This window comes from Staurois parvus, unplaced genomic scaffold (assembly GCF_062004578.1).
Source record: "Staurois parvus isolate SC_StPar_1 unplaced genomic scaffold, SC_StPar_1.0 ptg000019l, whole genome shotgun sequence".
In the NCBI taxonomy this organism is placed as follows: domain Eukaryota; kingdom Metazoa; phylum Chordata; class Amphibia; order Anura; family Ranidae; genus Staurois; species Staurois parvus.
The window spans coordinates 30,536,064-30,557,026 of NW_028317815.1; the positions used below are offsets into that span (position 1 = coordinate 30,536,064).

Sequence of the window (20,963 nt, forward strand, 5' to 3'; positions counted from 1 at the left end):
TGCTGCCAGGCCCCTAATCTGCCATGGGCCCCTATATACCGCCTCCTCATGCTGCTGCCAAGTCTAGAGTCTGTCATGGGTCCCTGTACGGCCTCCCATTGCTGCTGTCTCCATCGCCACACTCTGCTGCCATGTGCCACTTTCAGGTCTCCTCACACTGCTGGTGTGTAGAATTTTTTGACATAGGGTGCTGGCAGATTATGGGCCTCCAAAAGCTGCTGCCAGGCCCCTAATCTGCCATAGGCCCCTATATACCGCCTCCTCATGCTGCTGCCAGGTCCAGAGTCTCTCATGGGTCCCTGTACGGCCTCCCATTGCTGCTGTCTCCATCGCCACACTCTGCCATGTGCCACTTTCAGGTCTCCTCACACACTGCTGGTGTATAGAATTTTTTGACATAGGGTGCTGGCAGATTATGGGCCTCCTATAGCTGCTGCCAGGCCCCTAATCTGCCATAGGCCCCTATATACCGCTTCCTCATGCTGCTGCCAGGTCCAGAGTCTCTCATGGGTCCCTGTACGGCCTCCCATTGCTGCTGTCTCCATCGCCACACTCTGCCATGTGCCACTTTCAGGTCTCCTCACACACTGCTGGTGTGTTACATTTTTTGACATAGGGTGCAGGCAGATTACGGGCCTCACATAGCTGCTGCCAGGCCCCTAATCTGCCATGGGCCCCTATATACCGCCTCCTCATGCTGCTGCCAAGTCCAGAGTCTGTCATGGGTCCCTGTATGGCCTCCCATTGCTGCTGTCTCCATCGCCACACTCTGCTGCCATGTGCCACTTTCAGGTCTCTTCACACTGCTGGTGTGTTAAATTTTTTGACATAGGGTGCAGGCAGATTACGGGCCTCACATAGCTGCTGCCAGGCCCCTAATCTGCCATGGGCCCCTATATACCGCCTCCTCATGCTGCTGCCAAGTCCAGAGTCTCTCATGGGTCCCTGTACGGCCTCCCATTGCTGCTGTCTCCATCGCCACACTCTGCTGCCATGTGCCACTTTCAGGTCTCTTCACACTGCTGGTGTGTTAAATTTTTTGACATAGGGTGCAGGCAGATTACGGGCCTCACATAGCTGCTGCCAGGCCCCTAATCTGCCATGGGCCCCTATATACCGCCTCCTCATGCTGCTGCCAAGTCCAGAGTCTGTCATGGGTCCCTGTATGGCCTCCCATTGCTGCTGTCTCCATCGCCACACTCTGCTGCCATGTGCCACTTTCAGGTCTCTTCACACTGCTGGTGTGTTAAATTTTTTGACATAGGGTGCAGGCAGATTACGGGCCTCACATAGCTGCTGCCAGGCCCCTAATCTGCCATGGGCCCCTATATACCGCCTCCTCATGCTGCTGCCAAGTCCAGAGTCTCTCATGGGTCCCTGTACGGCCTCCCATTGCTGCTGTCTCCATCGCCACACTCTGCTGCCATGTGCCACTTTCAGGTCTCTTCACACTGCTGGTGTGTTAAATTTTTTGACATAGGGTGCAGGCAGATTACGGGCCTCACATAGCTGCTGCCAGGCCCCTAATCTGCCATGGGCCCCTATATACCGCCTCCTCATGCTGCTGCCAAGTCCAGAGTCTGTCATGGGTCCCTGTATGGCCTCCCATTGCTGCTGTCTCCATCGCCACACTCTGCTGCCATGTGCCACTTTCAGGTCTCTTCACACTGCTGGTGTGTTAAATTTTTTGACATAGGGTGCAGGCAGATTACGGGCCTCACATAGCTGCTGCCAGGCCCCTAATCTGCCATGGGCCCCTATATACCGCCTCCTCATGCTGCTGCCAAGTCTAGAGTCTGTCATGGGTCCCTGTACGGCCTCCCATTGCTGCTGTCTCCATCGCCACACTCTGCTGCCATGTGCCACTTTCAGGTCTCCTCACACTGCTGGTGTGTAGAATTTTTTGACATAGGGTGCTGGCAGATTATGGGCCTCCTATAGCTGCTGCCAGGCCCCTAATCTGCCATAGGCCCCTATATACCGCCTCCTCATGCTGCTGCCAGGTCCAGAGTCTCTCATGGGTCCCTGTACGGCCTCCCATTGCTGCTGTCTCCATCGCCACACTCTGCCATGTGCCACTTTCAGGTCTCCTCACACACTGCTGGTGTGTAGAATTTTTTGACATAGGGTGCTGGCAGATTATGGGCCTCCTATAGCTGCTGCCAGGCCCCTAATCTGCCATAGGCCCCTATATACCGCTTCCTCATGCTGCTGCCAGGTCCAGAGTCTCTCATGGGTCCCTGTACGGCCTCCCATTGCTGCTGTCTCCATCGCCACACTCTGCCATGTGCCACTTTCAGGTCTCCTCACACACTGCTGGTGTGTTACATTTTTTGACATAGGGTGCAGGCAGATTACGGGCCTCACATAGCTGCTGCCAGGCCCCTAATCTGCCATGGGCCCCTATATACCGCCTCCTCATGCTGCTGCCAAGTCCAGAGTCTGTCATGGGTCCCTGTATGGCCTCCCATTGCTGCTGTCTCCATCGCCACACTCTGCTGCCATGTGCCACTTTCAGGTCTCTTCACACTGCTGGTGTGTTAAATTTTTTGACATAGGGTGCAGGCAGATTACGGGCCTCACATAGCTGCTGCCAGGCCCCTAATCTGCCATGGGCCCCTATATACCGCCTCCTCATGCTGCTGCCAAGTCCAGAGTCTCTCATGGGTCCCTGTACGGCCTCCCATTGCTGCTGTCTCCATCGCCACACTCTGCTGCCATGTGCCACTTTCAGGTCTCTTCACACTGCTGGTGTGTTAAATTTTTTGACATAGGGTGCAGGCAGATTACGGGCCTCACATAGCTGCTGCCAGGCCCCTAATCTGCCATGGGCCCCTATATACCGCCTCCTCATGCTGCTGCCAAGTCCAGAGTCTGTCATGGGTCCCTGTATGGCCTCCCATTGCTGCTGTCTCCATCGCCACACTCTGCTGCCATGTGCCACTTTCAGGTCTCTTCACACTGCTGGTGTGTTAAATTTTTTGACATAGGGTGCAGGCAGATTACGGGCCTCACATAGCTGCTGCCAGGCCCCTAATCTGCCATGGGCCCCTATATACCGCCTCCTCATGCTGCTGCCAAGTCCAGAGTCTCTCATGGGTCCCTGTACGGCCTCCCATTGCTGCTGTCTCCATCGCCACACTCTGCTGCCATGTGCCACTTTCAGGTCTCTTCACACTGCTGGTGTGTTAAATTTTTTGACATAGGGTGCAGGCAGATTACGGGCCTCACATAGCTGCTGCCAGGCCCCTAATCTGCCATGGGCCCCTATATACCGCCTCCTCATGCTGCTGCCAAGTCCAGAGTCTGTCATGGGTCCCTGTATGGCCTCCCATTGCTGCTGTCTCCATCGCCACACTCTGCTGCCATGTGCCACTTTCAGGTCTCTTCACACTGCTGGTGTGTTAAATTTTTTGACATAGGGTGCAGGCAGATTACGGGCCTCACATAGCTGCTGCCAGGCCCCTAATCTGCCATGGGCCCCTATATACCGCCTCCTCATGCTGCTGCCAAGTCTAGAGTCTGTCATGGGTCCCTGTACGGCCTCCCATTGCTGCTGTCTCCATCGCCACACTCTGCTGCCATGTGCCACTTTCAGGTCTCCTCACACTGCTGGTGTGTAGAATTTTTTGACATAGGGTGCTGGCAGATTATGGGCCTCCTATAGCTGCTGCCAGGCCCCTAATCTGCCATAGGCCCCTATATACCGCCTCCTCATGCTGCTGCCAGGTCCAGAGTCTCTCATGGGTCCCTGTACGGCCTCCCATTGCTGCTGTCTCCATCGCCACACTCTGCCATGTGCCACTTTCAGGTCTCCTCACACACTGCTGGTGTGTAGAATTTTTTGACATAGGGTGCTGGCAGATTATGGGCCTCCTATAGCTGCTGCCAGGCCCCTAATCTGCCATAGGCCCCTATATACCGCTTCCTCATGCTGCTGCCAGGTCCAGAGTCTGTCATGGGTCCCTGTATGGCCTCCCATTGCTGCTGTCTCCATCGCCACACTCTGCTGCCATGTGCCACTTTCAGGTCTCTTCACACTGCTGGTGTGTTAAATTTTTTGACATAGGGTGCAGGCAGATTACGGGCCTCACATAGCTGCTGCCAGGCCCCTAATCTGCCATGGGCCCCTATATACCGCCTCCTCATGCTGCTGCCAAGTCTAGAGTCTGTCATGGGTCCCTGTACGGCCTCCCATTGCTGCTGTCTCCATCGCCACACTCTGCTGCCATGTGCCACTTTCAGGTCTCCTCACACTGCTGGTGTGTAGAATTTTTTGACATAGGGTGCTGGCAGATTATGGGCCTCCTATAGCTGCTGCCAGGCCCCTAATCTGCCATAGGCCCCTATATACCGCCTCCTCATGCTGCTGCCAGGTCCAGAGTCTCTCATGGGTCCCTGTACGGCCTCCCATTGCTGCTGTCTCCATCGCCACACTCTGCCATGTGCCACTTTCAGGTCTCCTCACACACTGCTGGTGTGTAGAATTTTTTGACATAGGGTGCTGGCAGATTATGGGCCTCCTATAGCTGCTGCCAGGCCCCTAATCTGCCATAGGCCCCTATATACCGCTTCCTCATGCTGCTGCCAGGTCCAGAGTCTCTCATGGGTCCCTGTACGGCCTCCCATTGCTGCTGTCTCCATCGCCACACTCTGCCATGTGCCACTTTCAGGTCTCCTCACACACTGCTGGTGTGTTACATTTTTTGACATAGGGTGCAGGCAGATTACGGGCCTCACATAGCTGCTGCCAGGCCCCTAATCTGCCATGGGCCCCTATATACCGCCTCCTCATGCTGCTGCCAAGTCCAGAGTCTGTCATGGGTCCCTGTATGGCCTCCCATTGCTGCTGTCTCCATCGCCACACTCTGCTGCCATGTGCCACTTTCAGGTCTCTTCACACTGCTGGTGTGTTAAATTTTTTGACATAGGGTGCAGGCAGATTACGGGCCTCACATAGCTGCTGCCAGGCCCCTAATCTGCCATGGGCCCCTATATACCGCCTCCTCATGCTGCTGCCAAGTCCAGAGTCTCTCATGGGTCCCTGTACGGCCTCCCATTGCTGCTGTCTCCATCGCCACACTCTGCTGCCATGTGCCACTTTCAGGTCTCTTCACACTGCTGGTGTGTTAAATTTTTTGACATAGGGTGCAGGCAGATTACGGGCCTCACATAGCTGCTGCCAGACATGTAATCTGCCATGGGCCCCCGTACCGACTCCTCATGCTGTGACGTTGCAACAAGGTGGAATTCAACCCTACATATGTTAGACCGCCTTTACGAACAGCTAAAGGCCATCACAGATTTCCTGATGTTAAAAGCGGATAAAGGTACTCCCTGTGTAACTTAGATGTCAGCCATTGGCAGCTCATGTGTGACACCTGCGCTTGCTCAGGCCCTTTGAGGAGGCCACGCTATTCGTGAGTCGGCAGGACTATGGGATGAATGAGGTCAAATCGGCCATGGGCCCCCGTACCGCCTGTTCACGCTGATGCTGGTCCCACAGTGTGACCTGGGTCCCTGTACGGCCTTCCATTGCTTCCACTCTGCCATGTGCCACTTTGAAATCTCCTCACACTCCTGCGGTTGTCCATTTTGTCATAGGTTGCTGGCAGATTACAGGCCTTCCATAGGTGCCACCAAGCCCCATATCGGCCATGGGCCCCCGTACCGCCTGGTCACGCTGCTGCTGGGCCCATAGTGTGACCTGGGTCCCTGTACCGCCTCCCATTGCTCCCACTCTTCCATGTGCCACTTTCAGGTCTCCTCACGCTCCTGCTGGTTTCCATTTTGTCATAGGTTGCTGTATGGCCTCCCATTGCTGCTGCCTCCACCGCCACACTGTGGCTCCAAACACTGGTTTTGGCCCCGTGACTGGCCAAAGGAGTGAAGTGTGCAGTGATTCTAAGATCGACGGCACTCATCTGCATGTCATACTGACAGACAGTATTATTTCTCTTCCCCAGCAGACTCCAAGGGCATTTAAATTAAAGGTACAGTGTTCTGCACTAATATTAAGTCTCTCTGAAGCCTAGAAACACCCTTTTTTAAGTTAAATTCACAGCGAATTTATTCGACTCGAATCGAATATTGTCCACGAATTCGCCGAATCAGTCGAATCGAATTTTTCATTTCTTCGCTCATCTCTAATTCTGAGTCATTCACTGTTCATCTGAAAGATCCATGGTTGCCACATTTTATCAAATAAAGGTATTTTATGTATCAAAATGGCTGCTAGTTTTTCATTCACCATTATCCATGACAATTTAGCTTTCATCAATGGAAACGATGTGGATGAGGATTTCAAAGTCTTAGTAATTGCTACCCTTGCTGCTAGGAGAAGAAACAAAATCAATTTTTTTTGTATGTTTTGGTGTCTCTACTATGGGTTGGTACAGAAAGCCTTGCCAGGGAGATTTTTCCAAATAAACCTGTGTTATAGAATAGATGAAATTACATACTCATATCTAACATTCTTAATCTTTGGACATGTCCAGCAAATATGATGAGCAGACTATTCTTGTCCACACCCTTTGAAACGGGAAGTGCCTGAGACATAAGAAGTTATTTTCATGGGAAAAATGTACCATCTTAGTAACGCTTTATATTTTGCTTCTATGTTTGAAGTGTTTATGTAGAGCTTAAAAACCAAGAGAGCTAGAGCTAGCTTGTGCCATTCAGTGGGACCTAGGTTATCATCCAGGTCTTGTTCCCATCTAAACATACAGTATAAGGCATTTTGTCAAATTTTGAATTGAGTGATTCATAAATTTCAGAGATGTGACCTGGTATCAGGGGTGGTGTGTGTGTGTGGGGGGGGGAAGTGTTTAAAAATGCAGTTCAACCACATGTTTTTACTGCTCCCCTCCCAATTGCTAGGGTAAATGATTGCAGAAGCACCATCCCTAGGCTCCCAACAAGTTGAAGTAAACATACAATTTGTTGCGAGTCTAAGGATCAATTCACCTACCACAATGCATGGGTTTGTAAACCTCACTTGGGAGGGGACCCCCAAGAGCAAGAGCAAAGAGTTTGGAGTCTCATAATGTTAGCTGCTTTGAGGAACCTCAATTGTTTCTTTAATCATTAAGAAAGTTCCACCACTGAAATGCATATATAGTACATATGAGAACCTAATGTAGTTCTTGTTGACTGTGCGACATATCCACATGGAACCAAACCTTAGTGTGATGACAGTTACTGAGCAGTAGAATGCAAAGACTAAAACAAGATTAAAGGCCAACAATGTGAGCCACATGGGTTAGATGGGTTTAGGAGACCATGAAAGTCTTTGGCTGATTGATAGCTACTAGTGGATCACCTGGTTGGCTTGTGCAAGGGTGTAACTACCACAATAATTGCCTGTGACCTTCCTGTAAGCAAATTTCCAGTAAGTTTGGTATTTTCCTGATTGGTGTATTTCAACTAGATGAAGCTTACAATCATGGAAAATAAACATATTAGACACATTAAGAGAATTATTTGCAACTAGAAAAGCTACAATTTCTGGGAAATTGTGTGAAGTGTTCTTGCCTCCACCAGTAGTCTACAACTGGAGTGGGCGGAGTAACTGGGTGGAGTGGCTTGAGTAACTGTTGTGTGGTTGGAGTGGCTGGAGTAACTGTGAAAAGGTTTTGTCAGCTCCCACTCTAGTTTTGAACATTCCGCCATTCATTCCTATGGGAACAATTTCACCACAAAAGCGCCAATATTTCGTGAACCATTTGGCGAAATGTTCCACAAAGTAATAGCAAACCAATCGGGAACAATCCGCACGTTTCGGTATATTACTGTCTATGTAGTGTAAAAACTGTGGGAGGAGTTAGGGTGGTAATTTTGGCTATAATAATAAGAATATATATGTGAGATAACAGTAAGTGGTCTTGCCATGCAAGAACACTTAATGACTGTTTGGCTGTTGCTTGTGACATTTGTACAGCATTTTTTCTATGAATAGACCTCTACGTATGAGCATGAGGGCCTGCCCAATATAACACAAATTGAAAAAAAAAACTTAGGTTGATCCTTCCTCCAATTACATAGTTTCGGTAAACCTAAAGGAGATTGTAAATAGATTGTATAGTCAGATTGTAATATAGTCAGATTTCAGTGTGTGATGAGCTTTAGGGAAGCTATTATAGAGATTTATGAAAATGCAATTTGCAACATTAAAGACACAAATATATGTTTCTTCAAGTGGATTAAAGTTTTATTTTTTGTTTAGATTTTCTTTTTTGCATTTGCCTGAAGTTTACAATTAAAGCGGTGTTCTACTCAAAAGCGGAAGCTCCACTTATTTGCCCCCCCTCCACTGCCATATTTGGCAACTTTTGGGGGGGAGCGGATACTTGTTTTTGACAGGTACCCGCTCCCACTTCCGTCTCAGTTCAGCCCCCTCCTCCCTCCCACAGTCTCTTGAGAACTTTCACAGGTCCCAGAGGACTGCCAGACAAATTAGGAAGCGCAGCACGACTCGCGCATGCGCAGTGGGCACCAGAATGTGAAGCCACAAGCTGTCACAGCCTGTTGCCCACAGTAAAGATGCCGGATAGAGGAGAGAAGGGGAGAAGGGATGCCGCGGGTGAGAACATTGCTGGACTCCAAGACAGTTAAGTGTGTGTTCATTAAAAGTCAACAGCTACAGTTTTTCTAGCTGCTGACTTTTAATAAAACAAAAACTGCTGGAATTTTGAAGTTGTTTTTGTTCATGTCTGTACAGTCAGGCCTGGGGATACCTTGGAGGGTACTTAATTTGTTACAGTAAATTCATCATAAATTAGAAAAAAAAATTGGTTTAGTTATATAAGTCAGTGTTTTTCAACCTTTTTTGTGCAAAGGCACACTTTTTTCATGAAAAAAATCACGAGGCACACCACCATTAGAAAATGTTAAAAAAATTTACCTCTGTGCCTATATTGACTATATATAAAGTAATTCTCTTGAATAGGAATCAAACACAAAGAAATTATTTTATAATTACTTTATTATGAAATAATAAAGTATTTTATAATTGGACCCGGGGGCCGGACCAAGAGTAGATGAATGATGTGTATGTGTCATCCATAGTAAGTATAGTAATATTCCCCCATAGTAAGCATAGTAATTAATCCCCCATATAGTAATTCATCCCCCATAGTAATTAATCCCCCATATAGTAATTCATCCCCCATAGTAATTCATCCTCCATATAGTAATTCATCCCCCATAGTAATTCATCCCCCATAGTAATTAATCCCCCATATAGTAATTCATCCCCCATAGTAATTCATCCCCCATAGTAATTAATCCCCCATATAGTAATTCATCCCCCATAGTAATTAATCCCCCATATAGTAATTCATCCCCCATATAGTAATTCATCCCCCATAGTAATTCATCCCCCATATAGTAATTCATCCCCCATAGTGTAATTCATCCCCCATAGTGTAATTCATCCCCCATAGTAATTCATCCCCCATAGTAATTCATCCCCCATATAGTAATTCATCCCCCATATAGTAATTCATCCTCCATATAGTAATTCATCCCCCATAGTAATTCATCCCCCATATAGTAATTCATCCCCCATAGCAATTCATCCCCCGTATAGTATTTCATCCCTCGTATAGTATTTCATCCCCCGTATAGTATTTCATCCCCCGTATAGTATTTCATCCCCCATATAGTATTTCATCCCCCATATAGTATTTCATCCCTCATATAGTATTTCATCCCCCATATAGTAATTCATCCCTCATATAGTATTTCATCCCTCATATAGTATTTCATCCCCCCATATAGTATTTCATCCCTCATATAGTATTTCATCCCCCCATATAGTATTTCATCCCTCATATAGTATTTCATCCCTCATATAGTAATTCATCCCTCATATAGTATTTCATCCCCCCATATAGTAATTCATCCCTCATATAGTATTTCATCCCCCCATATAGTATTTCATCCCCCCATATAGTATTTCATCCCTCATATAGTAATTCATCCCTCATATAGTATTTCATCCCCCCATATAGTATTTCATCCCCCCATATAGTATTTCATCCCTCATATAGTAATTCATCCCTCATATAGTATTTCATCCCTCATATAGTATTTCATCCCTCATATAGTATTTCATCCCCCATATAGTATTTCATCCCCCCATATAGTATTTCATCCCCTCATATAGTATTTCATCCCTCATATAGTATTTCATCCCCCCATATAGTATTTCATCCCTCATACAGTAATTCATCCCTCATATAGTAATTCATCCCCCATATAGTATTTCATCCCTCATATAGTATTTCATCCCCCCATATAGTATTTCATCCCTCATATAGTAATTCATCCCCCCATATAGTATTTCATCCCCCCATATAGTATTTCATCCCCCCATATAGTATTTCATCCCTCATATAGTAATTCATCCCTGATATAGTAATTCATCCCCCATATAGTATTTCATCCCCCCATATAGTATTTCATCCCTCATAAAGTAATTCATCCCTCATATAGTATTTCATCCCCCACAGTACTATTCCCCCCCCCCCCCCTTCTAGTAAGCCAAGTCCCCCGTGTCAATTCACTTACCTTTTGCGTTCCTCTCGCTGTCTTCCCGCGCCGTTCGGGTCTTCAGGGCGGACTGTGAGAGGAGCCTAGCTCCCCTCCCCTCACGTTCGGCACGCTGCCCCGCCTACACACATCCTGACAGCCACATCCGCAAGCCGGATTAAAAGGTCCGCGCGGACTTTTGGGGCTGCCAACCGAGAGGAGGCAGGGGAGCGGCCGACCGAGAGGAGGGAGGGGAGCAGGCGCCCGGCACACAGAAGAGCCGCATTAGACTGGGTAAAGAGCCGCATGTGGCTCGCGAGCCGCGGCTTGCCGACCACTGAATCATTAGATTCTAATGATTGGTCTATTTGTGAGCCGAAGCCACATGTTACAGATGAAATTGGAATTTTTCCCACGGCACACCAGACAATATCTCACGGCACACTAGTGTGCCGCGGCACAGTGGTTGAAAAACGCTGATATAAGTACATAAAGTTCTTCGAAGAAATTTTATTTGATTAGGAACACTAGTAATAACGTGCACAAGTCAAGGGATACCGGAGATTGCGTGCTTTCTCTTGTACACTTAAAAAAAAAAAGGGGCAAAAAAAGAGGCAAAGCTTACTGTAATGACGAAGGCTAACCATACACATACAGTATATATTTATTTTGTTTAGCCCTTGGGCCAAAGAAGAGACATCCAATACATTCCTCCATCCACACTAAACAGTGTGGATGGAGAAATCTCCCCTGCTATCTGTTGTATTCAGAACAACATACTTAAAGAGGATCAGGGAACTTTTAGGCATGCACATGTAGTCAGATAAAGGAAAACCTTAAAAAAGCCCAATAGCTCGGGCATGGGGCTCCCACACAGCAAGGCACCCAACATTAGGTCAAACCATAGAAATACAGAAAGAAGCGCAGACCAAAACTAGATAAAAGAGCCAAGATAACTTTAGTTGATGTTAAAAAAAAGTCATATAAAAATATCCATTGGGTTTTGAGGGCAAATTCACTCCTGATTCATGAAGGCTCAAGATCCTTCAAAGTTGCTCAGCATCTGCTGTCAAATTGTTACTCCATGAGCAGAGTTCAATACCATAAGTCACTGTTTTCTCCTAGTCCACACAAGTTTTATCCTCTGTTTAGCCCTGATGAAAGGGGAGTGGTGTTGCCCCCAAAATGCGTTGGTTGGTTTTTAATGACTTTTCCTTTTACCAGCAATTAAAATGATCTTGGATGCTTTTATCTGGCTTTGATCTTGTGAATCTTTTTTGCATTTCTATGGTTGGAGCCTGTTGTATTCAGAGAGTTGACAGAAAAACAAAACAGTGACTTAATCTGATTAGATTCAGTCACTCTTCGACCCATCATTTTCCTCCCAGCTCCTTCAACTTTTCATTTGAAGTTTGTAGAGACGGGTGGTACTTAAGTGCCTCAAGCAAAATGAAGTTCTTACGGTTTTAAAAAACTCACTGCAGTCACCTGATATACTGTTCTCTCTCTAACCTATAGACGATTAAAGAATAGTTTTTTTGGTAAGCCAAGAGATCACTGAATTATATTATACCATTTTATTGATCTGTTTTATGTGACATTTGTAGAATAAAGAAAGCTCAGCCAAGTTCCAGACATGCCATGAACTGAGCAATCGTTGTCACTTGTTTTCATGTACATCTGCACATCAAAATGAGGCACATGCTGTACCAGTTTCCTCATGGCATGAATCAAGCAACTAAGAAGGCTGAAGGCCAAAGCTTGCTTTGATGAATTCCAAGGAAAACCCTATTTTGGGAATTTTGAGCTCTAATCTAATAATATAACTGGAGGAAAATGAGGGTGTAAATTTCCCTTATCCAAAACACTATTCTTTTTTTCTGTTAGTAGCTTTACAAGGAAGTTTCAATCAGTACACAAAGGATCATTCATGATGCTGCTATGTGAATTGGCCTAGCGCTGGTCACAGCCAAATTCTGTTCTGTTCTACAATACTTTCCAGTGTGCGTGAGCATTAATGAAAGGTCAGGACCATGCAGTAAAAGCGCAAAAATGGAAACAGATAAATATCAGTCACATAGGAGCGTGTCTCATTCTGTTCCAATCCATGGTCCCAGCTGTGTCACTGTACAGCTGCAAAGTTCTCAGATCACATCCATACTTGGAACAATCACTGGGAGCAGCCAAGGAGCACAGGACAAATATCATCCCAAACAAAGCTCTGATGACTGCAAAAGGAAGCCCAGAACTTTCTTCAAGCTGCAGCTTATTTTTGCTGTGTTGTCCACCCTGAAATTAGAGTCATTGTTCATTTTACTGATGATATATTTTTGAACGGACAAACCTTCTGGAACAGGGTTTATAAGAAAAATTGACATTTCTTCTGCTGCCCATTGACATTGCAAACATGACTCTGGCAGCTAAACTTGAAGATATTGAGGTCACGCTTGAGCACCTGCTGATGGATATGTTTGTAAGTATTTTTATTATATATGAAGCTGTTTATGGAGCACTAACTACTGTCAGTTATAAACATAGTGAAGTTGATTTACTAAAGGCAAATAGGCTGTGCACTGCAAGTGCAGTTGCTATAGATCCGAGGGGAAGCTCTGAAATGAGGCGAAGCTCTGCAGATTTCTTTTATCCAATCATGTGCAAGAAAAAATTCTGTTTTTAATTTTCCTTGCATGTTCCCCTCAGATCAACAGCAACTGCACTTTCAGTGCACTTCCACGTGCACAGCCTATTTGCCTTTAGTAAATCAAAAGGTATAATTATTGGCGATGGAGCGGAGGTGTTAAAACTTTAAAGTCCCAGTAATAGTAGGGAGATAGTCAGTTTGTAATCAGCACCATCATGAGGCAGCGCCTTAAGAATTAAGCTGGACTCTGTAGTAGAATATAAAAGGAGAGAGGGGCGCCAGACTAAGTGCAGTATTAGCAATGGTTTAATAGCACACAATGATTTGTAACTCACTAGATACAAATGGGTCAGAGGCATGTCTAACTTGAGTTAGGCATGAGTAACTTGAGTCAGGAGACCTGGCCTCTTCCACAGCCTTGGCCCCCAGATGTCCATCTATCCTCTTCTTCCTGCCTCCGGAACTCCACCAGGATGACGTTCACCTGTTACACATGCCTCTGACCTACTTGTATCTAGTGGGTTACAAATCATTGTGTGCTATTAAACCATTGCTAATAGTGCACTTAGTCTGGCGCCCCTCTCTCCTTTTATCTTTATTAAATCAACCCCACTGTGTGGGTAGCATTTCCACTAGTAAGTGGGTGGGTGTGTGCGTAACTTTTTCCACATTTACAAAAGAGTCCAATGAGTGTTAAAGTAGTACTAAATTCAAAAATGTATTATACTGCAGTTTACCAATTCTTCGATGTGGTGGCTGGATTAGTTATTTAGGCTTTTTTTATATTTTCACCTGTTGATCCAGCTAGTAAGTCTGTTATATTTCAACTTTCTTTAACGGACCAAACTGTCCAGCAAAAGTGGCAGTTAGAGAGTTAAGAATAACACTGACAGGGGGGGCTGTCAATGGCCAGTGTATATTTATTTGTATAAAACTTTCATCCCATAAGGAAAAAAAAATATTGCTGTAAAGACTGGAGTTCAGCTTTAATGACAATGCTGCTGTTCAAAGGTGTGTCCACTGCTGCTCCATCCAGAGTGGAGACACCCTAAGATAGGAAGTCTTACTGGCTTGATCACCAGCATAAAATAATGGAAAAAAGCCTAACAATAGATAATAATGCAGTTGCAATATTTAAAGTGGTTCTAAAGGCTGATGGTTTTCTACCTTCGTGCATTCTATGCACAAAGGTAAAAAACCTTCGGTGTGCAGCTCCCCCCTGAGCCCCCCATCCCCCTTAATACTTACATGAGCCCAATCTTGATCCAGCAATGTGCACAAGAGCATTGGCTCTCTCAGGTTTCACCCTTCTCACTGGCTCCTGCTGCTGTCAGTCACAGCCAATGAGGAGGGAGCAGGAGACAGGGCCAAGCCATACTCTGTGTGTCTTATGAACATGCAAGGATGGCTTGGGAGCAAGTATGCACAAGTGCCCCCAGAGCAAGCCGCTTGCTCTGGGGGCACTCAGCAGGGGGCAGGGTCAAGGAGCGCCGGTGAGGGACCTGAGAAGAGCAGGTAAGTATATCATGTTTGGTATTTTTTTTCTAAATGTTGTAACTTTACAATCACTTTAAGGATTGGTAAACTGCAATAAATTACACTTTTGTTTTGGGATTTAATACCGTCTCAACTGAATGTGTCTCTAAGCTTCCTTTTATGTTGCTTGTAATATCCCCTGAGCAGGTGCTTCAATGTAAAGTGTCTATGTCCAAATACCTGCTGTGGTCTTATGTTCACATCAAATTGTTATTACTCATTTAATACTTTTAACATTGTTGACAATGATAGCTATGATGCAGATGCAGCATTATAATTAGGAGCATGTTCATCTTCCCGTGAATACAAGAATGCATTTCTCAAACATCAACATGTACATTGTTAAATACTGCTTCTCACTCATACTATCCTTTTATTGCTAGAGATTACACTTTTCAACAAAATAATATTTTACATGTGAGTCAGATTTAATAAAAGCTGCTTAAAGTGTATGCATATTTTAGATACTCTTTCTTTAGACAAGAGAAACATACATATGGGATGCTATGGACAGTTGATAATATGAGTAAGCATTACACAACAATACATTAGTTCGAATACATTGGCTACTTATCTAAGTGCACTAGGGTTACTATGCATCTAGTTCAGAAAAAATGTACCAGTGGGAAATGAATAGGGATTACCTTTGTATTCTATTAGCCCTAGACTGAACCCCAACAGTTGCAGTCACCGGTCGGGGGCTGAATAATTCTAGGATTGTAGAGGGATGCTAACCAGTGTATAAATTGTGGGTAATTTTAAGGATCTGCGTGGAGGGGATGCAATTTAATAACTGCAGAGAGCAACAAAAATAGTAGGAAGAGGGGCAGCAGTGGGATGGGGTGTAGGAGAAAATGTCTGCTGGAGGGTATGGTAGAAGGGTAAGTAAATACAGTGCAGAAGGAAGAAGTATACTGATGGATAGAGAGAAGTGAATAAAGATGTGGAGATGGGAAATTCCTTCCCTCCAACTCTGTGTGGTCACCCGAACCTAGCCATCCGGTATATTCCAAGTGTTGGGCTGAGATCATGTGGAATCAGTGCACAAGAAAGCTTCATATTCAGGAATGGAGGAAAACTCTATCTAATAATATATTTTCCAGTATCCAGCTCACCATACATTTTTAGAGACACTCCACTGCTTAGGATAGATATGCTAACAGTAGAACTGTGTAAAACTAGCCACACACAGTGAAATTTGATTAGTCAGTTTAACGCATACACTATATTGTCAAAAGTATTGGGACGCCTGCCTTTACACGCACATGAACTTTAATGGCATCCCAGTCTTACTTCGTAGGGTTCAATATTGAGTTGCTCCCCCCCCCCCCCCTTTGCAGCTATAACAGCTTCAACTCTTCTGGGAAGGCTCTCCACAAAGTTTAGGAGTGTGTCTATGGGAATGTTAAACTTTCTTCCAGAAGCGCATTTGTGAGGTCAGGCACTGATGTCAGACGAGATTGCCTAGCTCGCAGCCTCTACCCGATTGCATCGCAAAGGTGTTCTTTTGGGTTAAGGTCAGGTAGGTCAAGTTCCTCCACCCCAAACTCTCTCATCCATGTCTATATGGACTTTGCTTGTGCACTGGTGCTCATTCATGTTGGAACAGGAAGGGGCCATCCCCAGACTGTTTCAACAAAGTTGGTAGCATGAAATTGTCCAAAATGTCTTTTATGCTGACACCTTAAGAGTTTCCTTCACTGGAACTAAGGAGCCAAGCCCAACCCCTGAAAAACAGCCCCACACCATAATCCCCCCCCCCCACCAAATTTTACACTTGTTACAATGCAGTCAGGCAAGTACTGTTCTCCTGGCAACTGCCAAGCCGAGACATGTCCATCGCATTGCCAGACAGAGAAGCATGATTGGCCACTCCAGAGAACATGTCTCCACTGCTCTAGAGTCCAGTGGCGGTGTGCTTTACACCATTGTATCCGACGCTTTGCATTGCATTTGTTGATCTAAGGCTTGGATGCAGCTGCTCAGCCATGGAAACCCATTCCATGAAGCTCTCTATGCAATGTTGTTGTGCTAATATGAAGGCCATATGTAGTTTGGAGGTTGTTAGCTATTTACTCTGCAAACAGTTGGCGACTTCTGCACACTGTGCGCTTCAGCATGCATTGACCCCGCTCTGTCATTTTACATGGCCTATCACTTCATGGCTGAGTTACTGTTTTTTCCAGTTGCTTCCGCTTTGTTATAATACCACTAACAGTTGACCGTGGAATATATAGTAGAAAGGAAATGTCACGGATGGACTTTTTGCACAGGTGGTAACCTATCACAGTAGCATGCTTGAATTCACTGAGCTTCTGAGAGCGACCCATTCTTTCACAAATGTTTGTAGAATCCGTCTGCATGCCTAGATGCTTGATTTTTACACCTGTGACCATGGAGGTGATTGGAACACTTGAATCCAATGATTTGGAAGGGTGTCCCAATACTTTTGACAATATAGTGTATATTATGAGGTCCATACTCTTGGGTAAAGCTAATTGGTTTCTTTAAGACTGGTTGACCTATTCCATAGTGTTGGTTTTTTGTGCAATAGTTCAGTCAAAATCTTATGCAGAAATCATCATCATAGGACAAATTGGAGCATAGGTGGCATTTAATTGAAGTACATCAGTCCCCCAACTAAGGAAGAAAGATGACAAAACACTGCAGGTGGGATGCTCACTTTAGAACAGCATTCTCACCTTTTTCAACATGAGGGAACCCTTGAAATATCTTTTTAGACTCAGAGAAACCACACCAATAATCTACTACTATTGCTATTAATCTACCACTATATCTACAGCTCCCAGTACAATGGAGTGATGGTCAATGAGAAGAATGTTTCTTAAATCTGTGGTCATTGGGAAGAATCCCTTCCTTCTGACTAAAGATAACTAGGGGAATATGTGACAAGGTGACAACACCTGAGAGTATTTGGGAGATAGAGACAGAGTGTTGTCACCCTAAAAAATAAGTGCTTAAATAAGAACTTTCTTGCCAGACCTTCTAAGGATCTTATAATGAAAGCTACAGATGAAAAATACTTAATATTACTAATGAAATAATTTTCAGGCTTATACGAGATTAAGAAATCTTAAATGAGGTTACAGTGATTGGATTTACATTTACTTTAACAAGAACTGTCCACTTTAAAAACTATATTGGCATTCGTTTATTAGAATTTATATGCCAGACCTAGGAAAACAACTATTAACAGCAGAAGTAGAATTTATGAATCAAGCTGTGATCTTCCAGCAAACTTGTCTCCAAAAAATGTCTCTCTGTTTCTGTTTTGCACTGCTTTATATTTTGGTAAAGTTGATAAGTCTCACCCAACGTCACATTTTAAATGGCACTTTTTTATTTGCACTACAATGTTCTATTACTGTTTCTCAACAGCTAACAATTTAACAGAACCTTCTAAACAAATGCTTAGACAGTGCAACAAATCATTTTCCCATCAGACCCTGAGCTATACATCATACGCGGCGGCATCCTGTGCGTTGACTGTAAAAAGTAGAGCGTATCAAAGCACCTGCTGCTATACTGATAGCTCCTTCTCTCCAGTGTGGATGAGCAGGACACGGCTCTGCTGGCTGCCCCAGCATTCTTGTAATGATATATAAGTCAGAGGATCAGGTATGACATTTCTAATTACTTGTACTCCGCTGTGGTCTGTTTTGGAAGCCTTTGTAGAACAGCATTCCTCAATCCCCAGGAGTGAGACTACTAATACATGTAACTAGTCAGATCTGAAATGCCTTACTTATGCAGAGTAGACAACTTAGTAGCTGGAAATAGCCAAATCCATGCTTATTTAATAATGAAGTACAAATGGCAATAATAAGGTGTGAAATGCAGTAACTCTACCAAACAATTCTCACCTAACAGTTCAAGGGTATCACAACAATGAAAGGCAGCTTTTGAAAAATTTTGCTGGACGGTTCAGTCTTTCAATTGTACTGTTCAGGGAAAGTTGGCAGGGTGTCCTGAGATCCGACTGTTGGTTCTTTCTGCCAGACGGGGGCTATAATGACTTTTAAAGAAAAGCCATGGTTATTTTTTCATGAAGTACAAATTTTACAATTTTAAAAGTTTTAGGCCCTTAAAATACCTTTTAATGTGATTTTCTTATTTCTATTTGCAAGTTATTACATATTTTTATGATTTTATTCCTATGCAGATTTGTTAAAAAAAGGTGCAAATACCAAGCTCAATGAGGTTTCAGGGGATAAGCAGATAACTACAGTATGGGCAGCTCCAACAACTCATCTAACAAGCAATGAAATATGAGCACAAAACAACAAATAAAGGAGTGTTCCCTACTCTGTGCAAGTCAATAAAATTACAAGCCCAAGAATAGTTAAAATAGAAATTCACTTTAATGTTGGGTTAAAAAGCATGACATGTGGAAGCACCCAAATTGATACATCACCAAGCCAGTAGAGAGGAGTGACACATATTCCCAAAAGCTGGAGGATGACACATTGTCCTGGATCCAACAGTAGGTTGTTCAGCCAGGGAGCCTCAGGAGAGTGGGAAGGGTGTGTAGATGGCAGCCGCTGGGATCACTGAGATGGCGCATCCACCAGAGGTCACATGTCCCAGATCCGGTTATTATGTCATACACCTGGCGAGAGACCGCCTGAACAGGGGCTGGTGAGAGCAAACTGAAAGCCTAGGGGAGCACTCAAACCATGTCAAACCAAAGGAGAGAAGCCGGTCATCATGATAACATGTTTCAGGAACTTGCCCCTTCCTCAGATCATGTGATATATACAGATTTGTATATTCTTTCTCTATTGGCTATCTGTATATCAAGGATTGTGGTCAGCATTCCTGCTGAGCAGCTGCTAAGACAGAAATCATTTGGTCACATAGATTTGTTAGTTTAAGTTAAACAAACTAATAGACTTGCATTGACACTTAAAGTATATGTGAACCCCTACCTTGTAAAACCCATTCAGTTTAACCACTTGCCGCCTGCCCACAATAGTTGTACTGCGAGCGGGTGTCAGCTGCAGGCCAGGCGACGTCTTGGTTCGTCATGGCCTTTCTTCCGGGTTTCAAATTTTTTTGGCTGAAGTCAGTTGATCAGCTGTGGCCAATCACACAGAGTTCTGTGTTTACAAAACACAGAACTCTGTGTACAGGATACAGAGATCTGGCTGCTTATTCTCCCTGAAAAGCAGGGAGAATAAACAGCCATACAGTACAGTAAAAGCAGCACATATTACACACATAATACATTGTTAGGCACACAGGTAACCCTTTGTTTGCCCCTAGTTAACCCCTTCCCAGCCAGTGTCATTAGTACAGTGACAGTGTATAGTATTAGCACTGATCACTGTATTATTGTCACTATTGATGTCAGTCAGTTAGTGTACCTCCCAGCCAGGGTCAGTAAGAGCCAGACTGCCCACCACACTATCACAGTCCCGCTATAAGTTGCTGATCACCGCCATTACTAGTATAGTGTCATAACTGCGTAAATTCCAGTATATATACAGTACCATAGTTTGTAGAACGTACAACTTTCGCACAAACCAATAAATATACACTTATTGAGAGTGTTTATTGACCAAAGACATGTAGCAGGATACATTTTGGGCAAAATTTATGAAGACATTTTATTTTTTTGGATATGCTTTATAACAGAAACAGAAAAAATAAGTTTTTTTTCTTCAAAATCTCTGGTCTTATTTTGCAGCAAATGAAAAACCCAGTGGAGATCAAAAACCACCAAAAGAAAGTTCTATTTGTGTGAAGAAAAAAAAATACAAATTTAAGTTTTGTACAGTGTTGCATGACTATGTAATTGACAGTTAAATTTGTGCAGTGCTGAACAGCAAAAAAAAAAATGCTCTGGTCATGAAGGGGGTAAAACTCTCCAGAGCTCAAGTGGTTAAAATAGAAATGAAAGGTAACTATGTGTATACATATAAAACGTTATAAATACATTTTACCCTTTATTTGTTATAAGTGATCACATGCCCTCTGTTTTCACCTGCATAAGGAGCTAGGAGAGGAGAAACAGCAGTACACTGATATTCCCAATGAATGGCTGTGCAGGGAGGCAATCCAGCACAATTCTGATTATTGGAGGACAGCAGGCTGAGCTCCCAGCACAGCTAGAGAACTGGCCACGCTGTGCTCTCATGCCTAGTTGGGTCAGTTTTTAACAGGAAAGCAGAGAGACTAGCAATAACACTAGCTATTTAAGACAAAGGAAGCAATACAAAGAGAACAGGAG

The 20,963-nt window shown here is 44.5% G+C and overlaps 1 protein-coding gene across 2 annotated transcripts in view; it reads left to right on the forward strand.

The window, feature by feature from the left end:
• The window catches only part of FRMD4A (FERM domain containing 4A), a 558,898-nt gene that overhangs the window by 133,069 nt on the left and 404,866 nt on the right, over positions 1–20,963 (forward strand). The window contains exon 1 of one of the 2 annotated variants that reach the window (XM_089686116.1): positions 12,632–13,006. The exons of the other annotated variant lie outside the window; for it this stretch is intronic. Within the exon in view, the coding sequence (XP_089542242.1) occupies positions 12,941–13,006 (66 nt within the window). The 5' untranslated portion in view covers positions 12,632–12,940. Of the gene's footprint in view, positions 1–12,631; positions 13,007–20,963 lie in introns of those variants that run through there. 2 annotated transcript variants of the gene reach the window in all.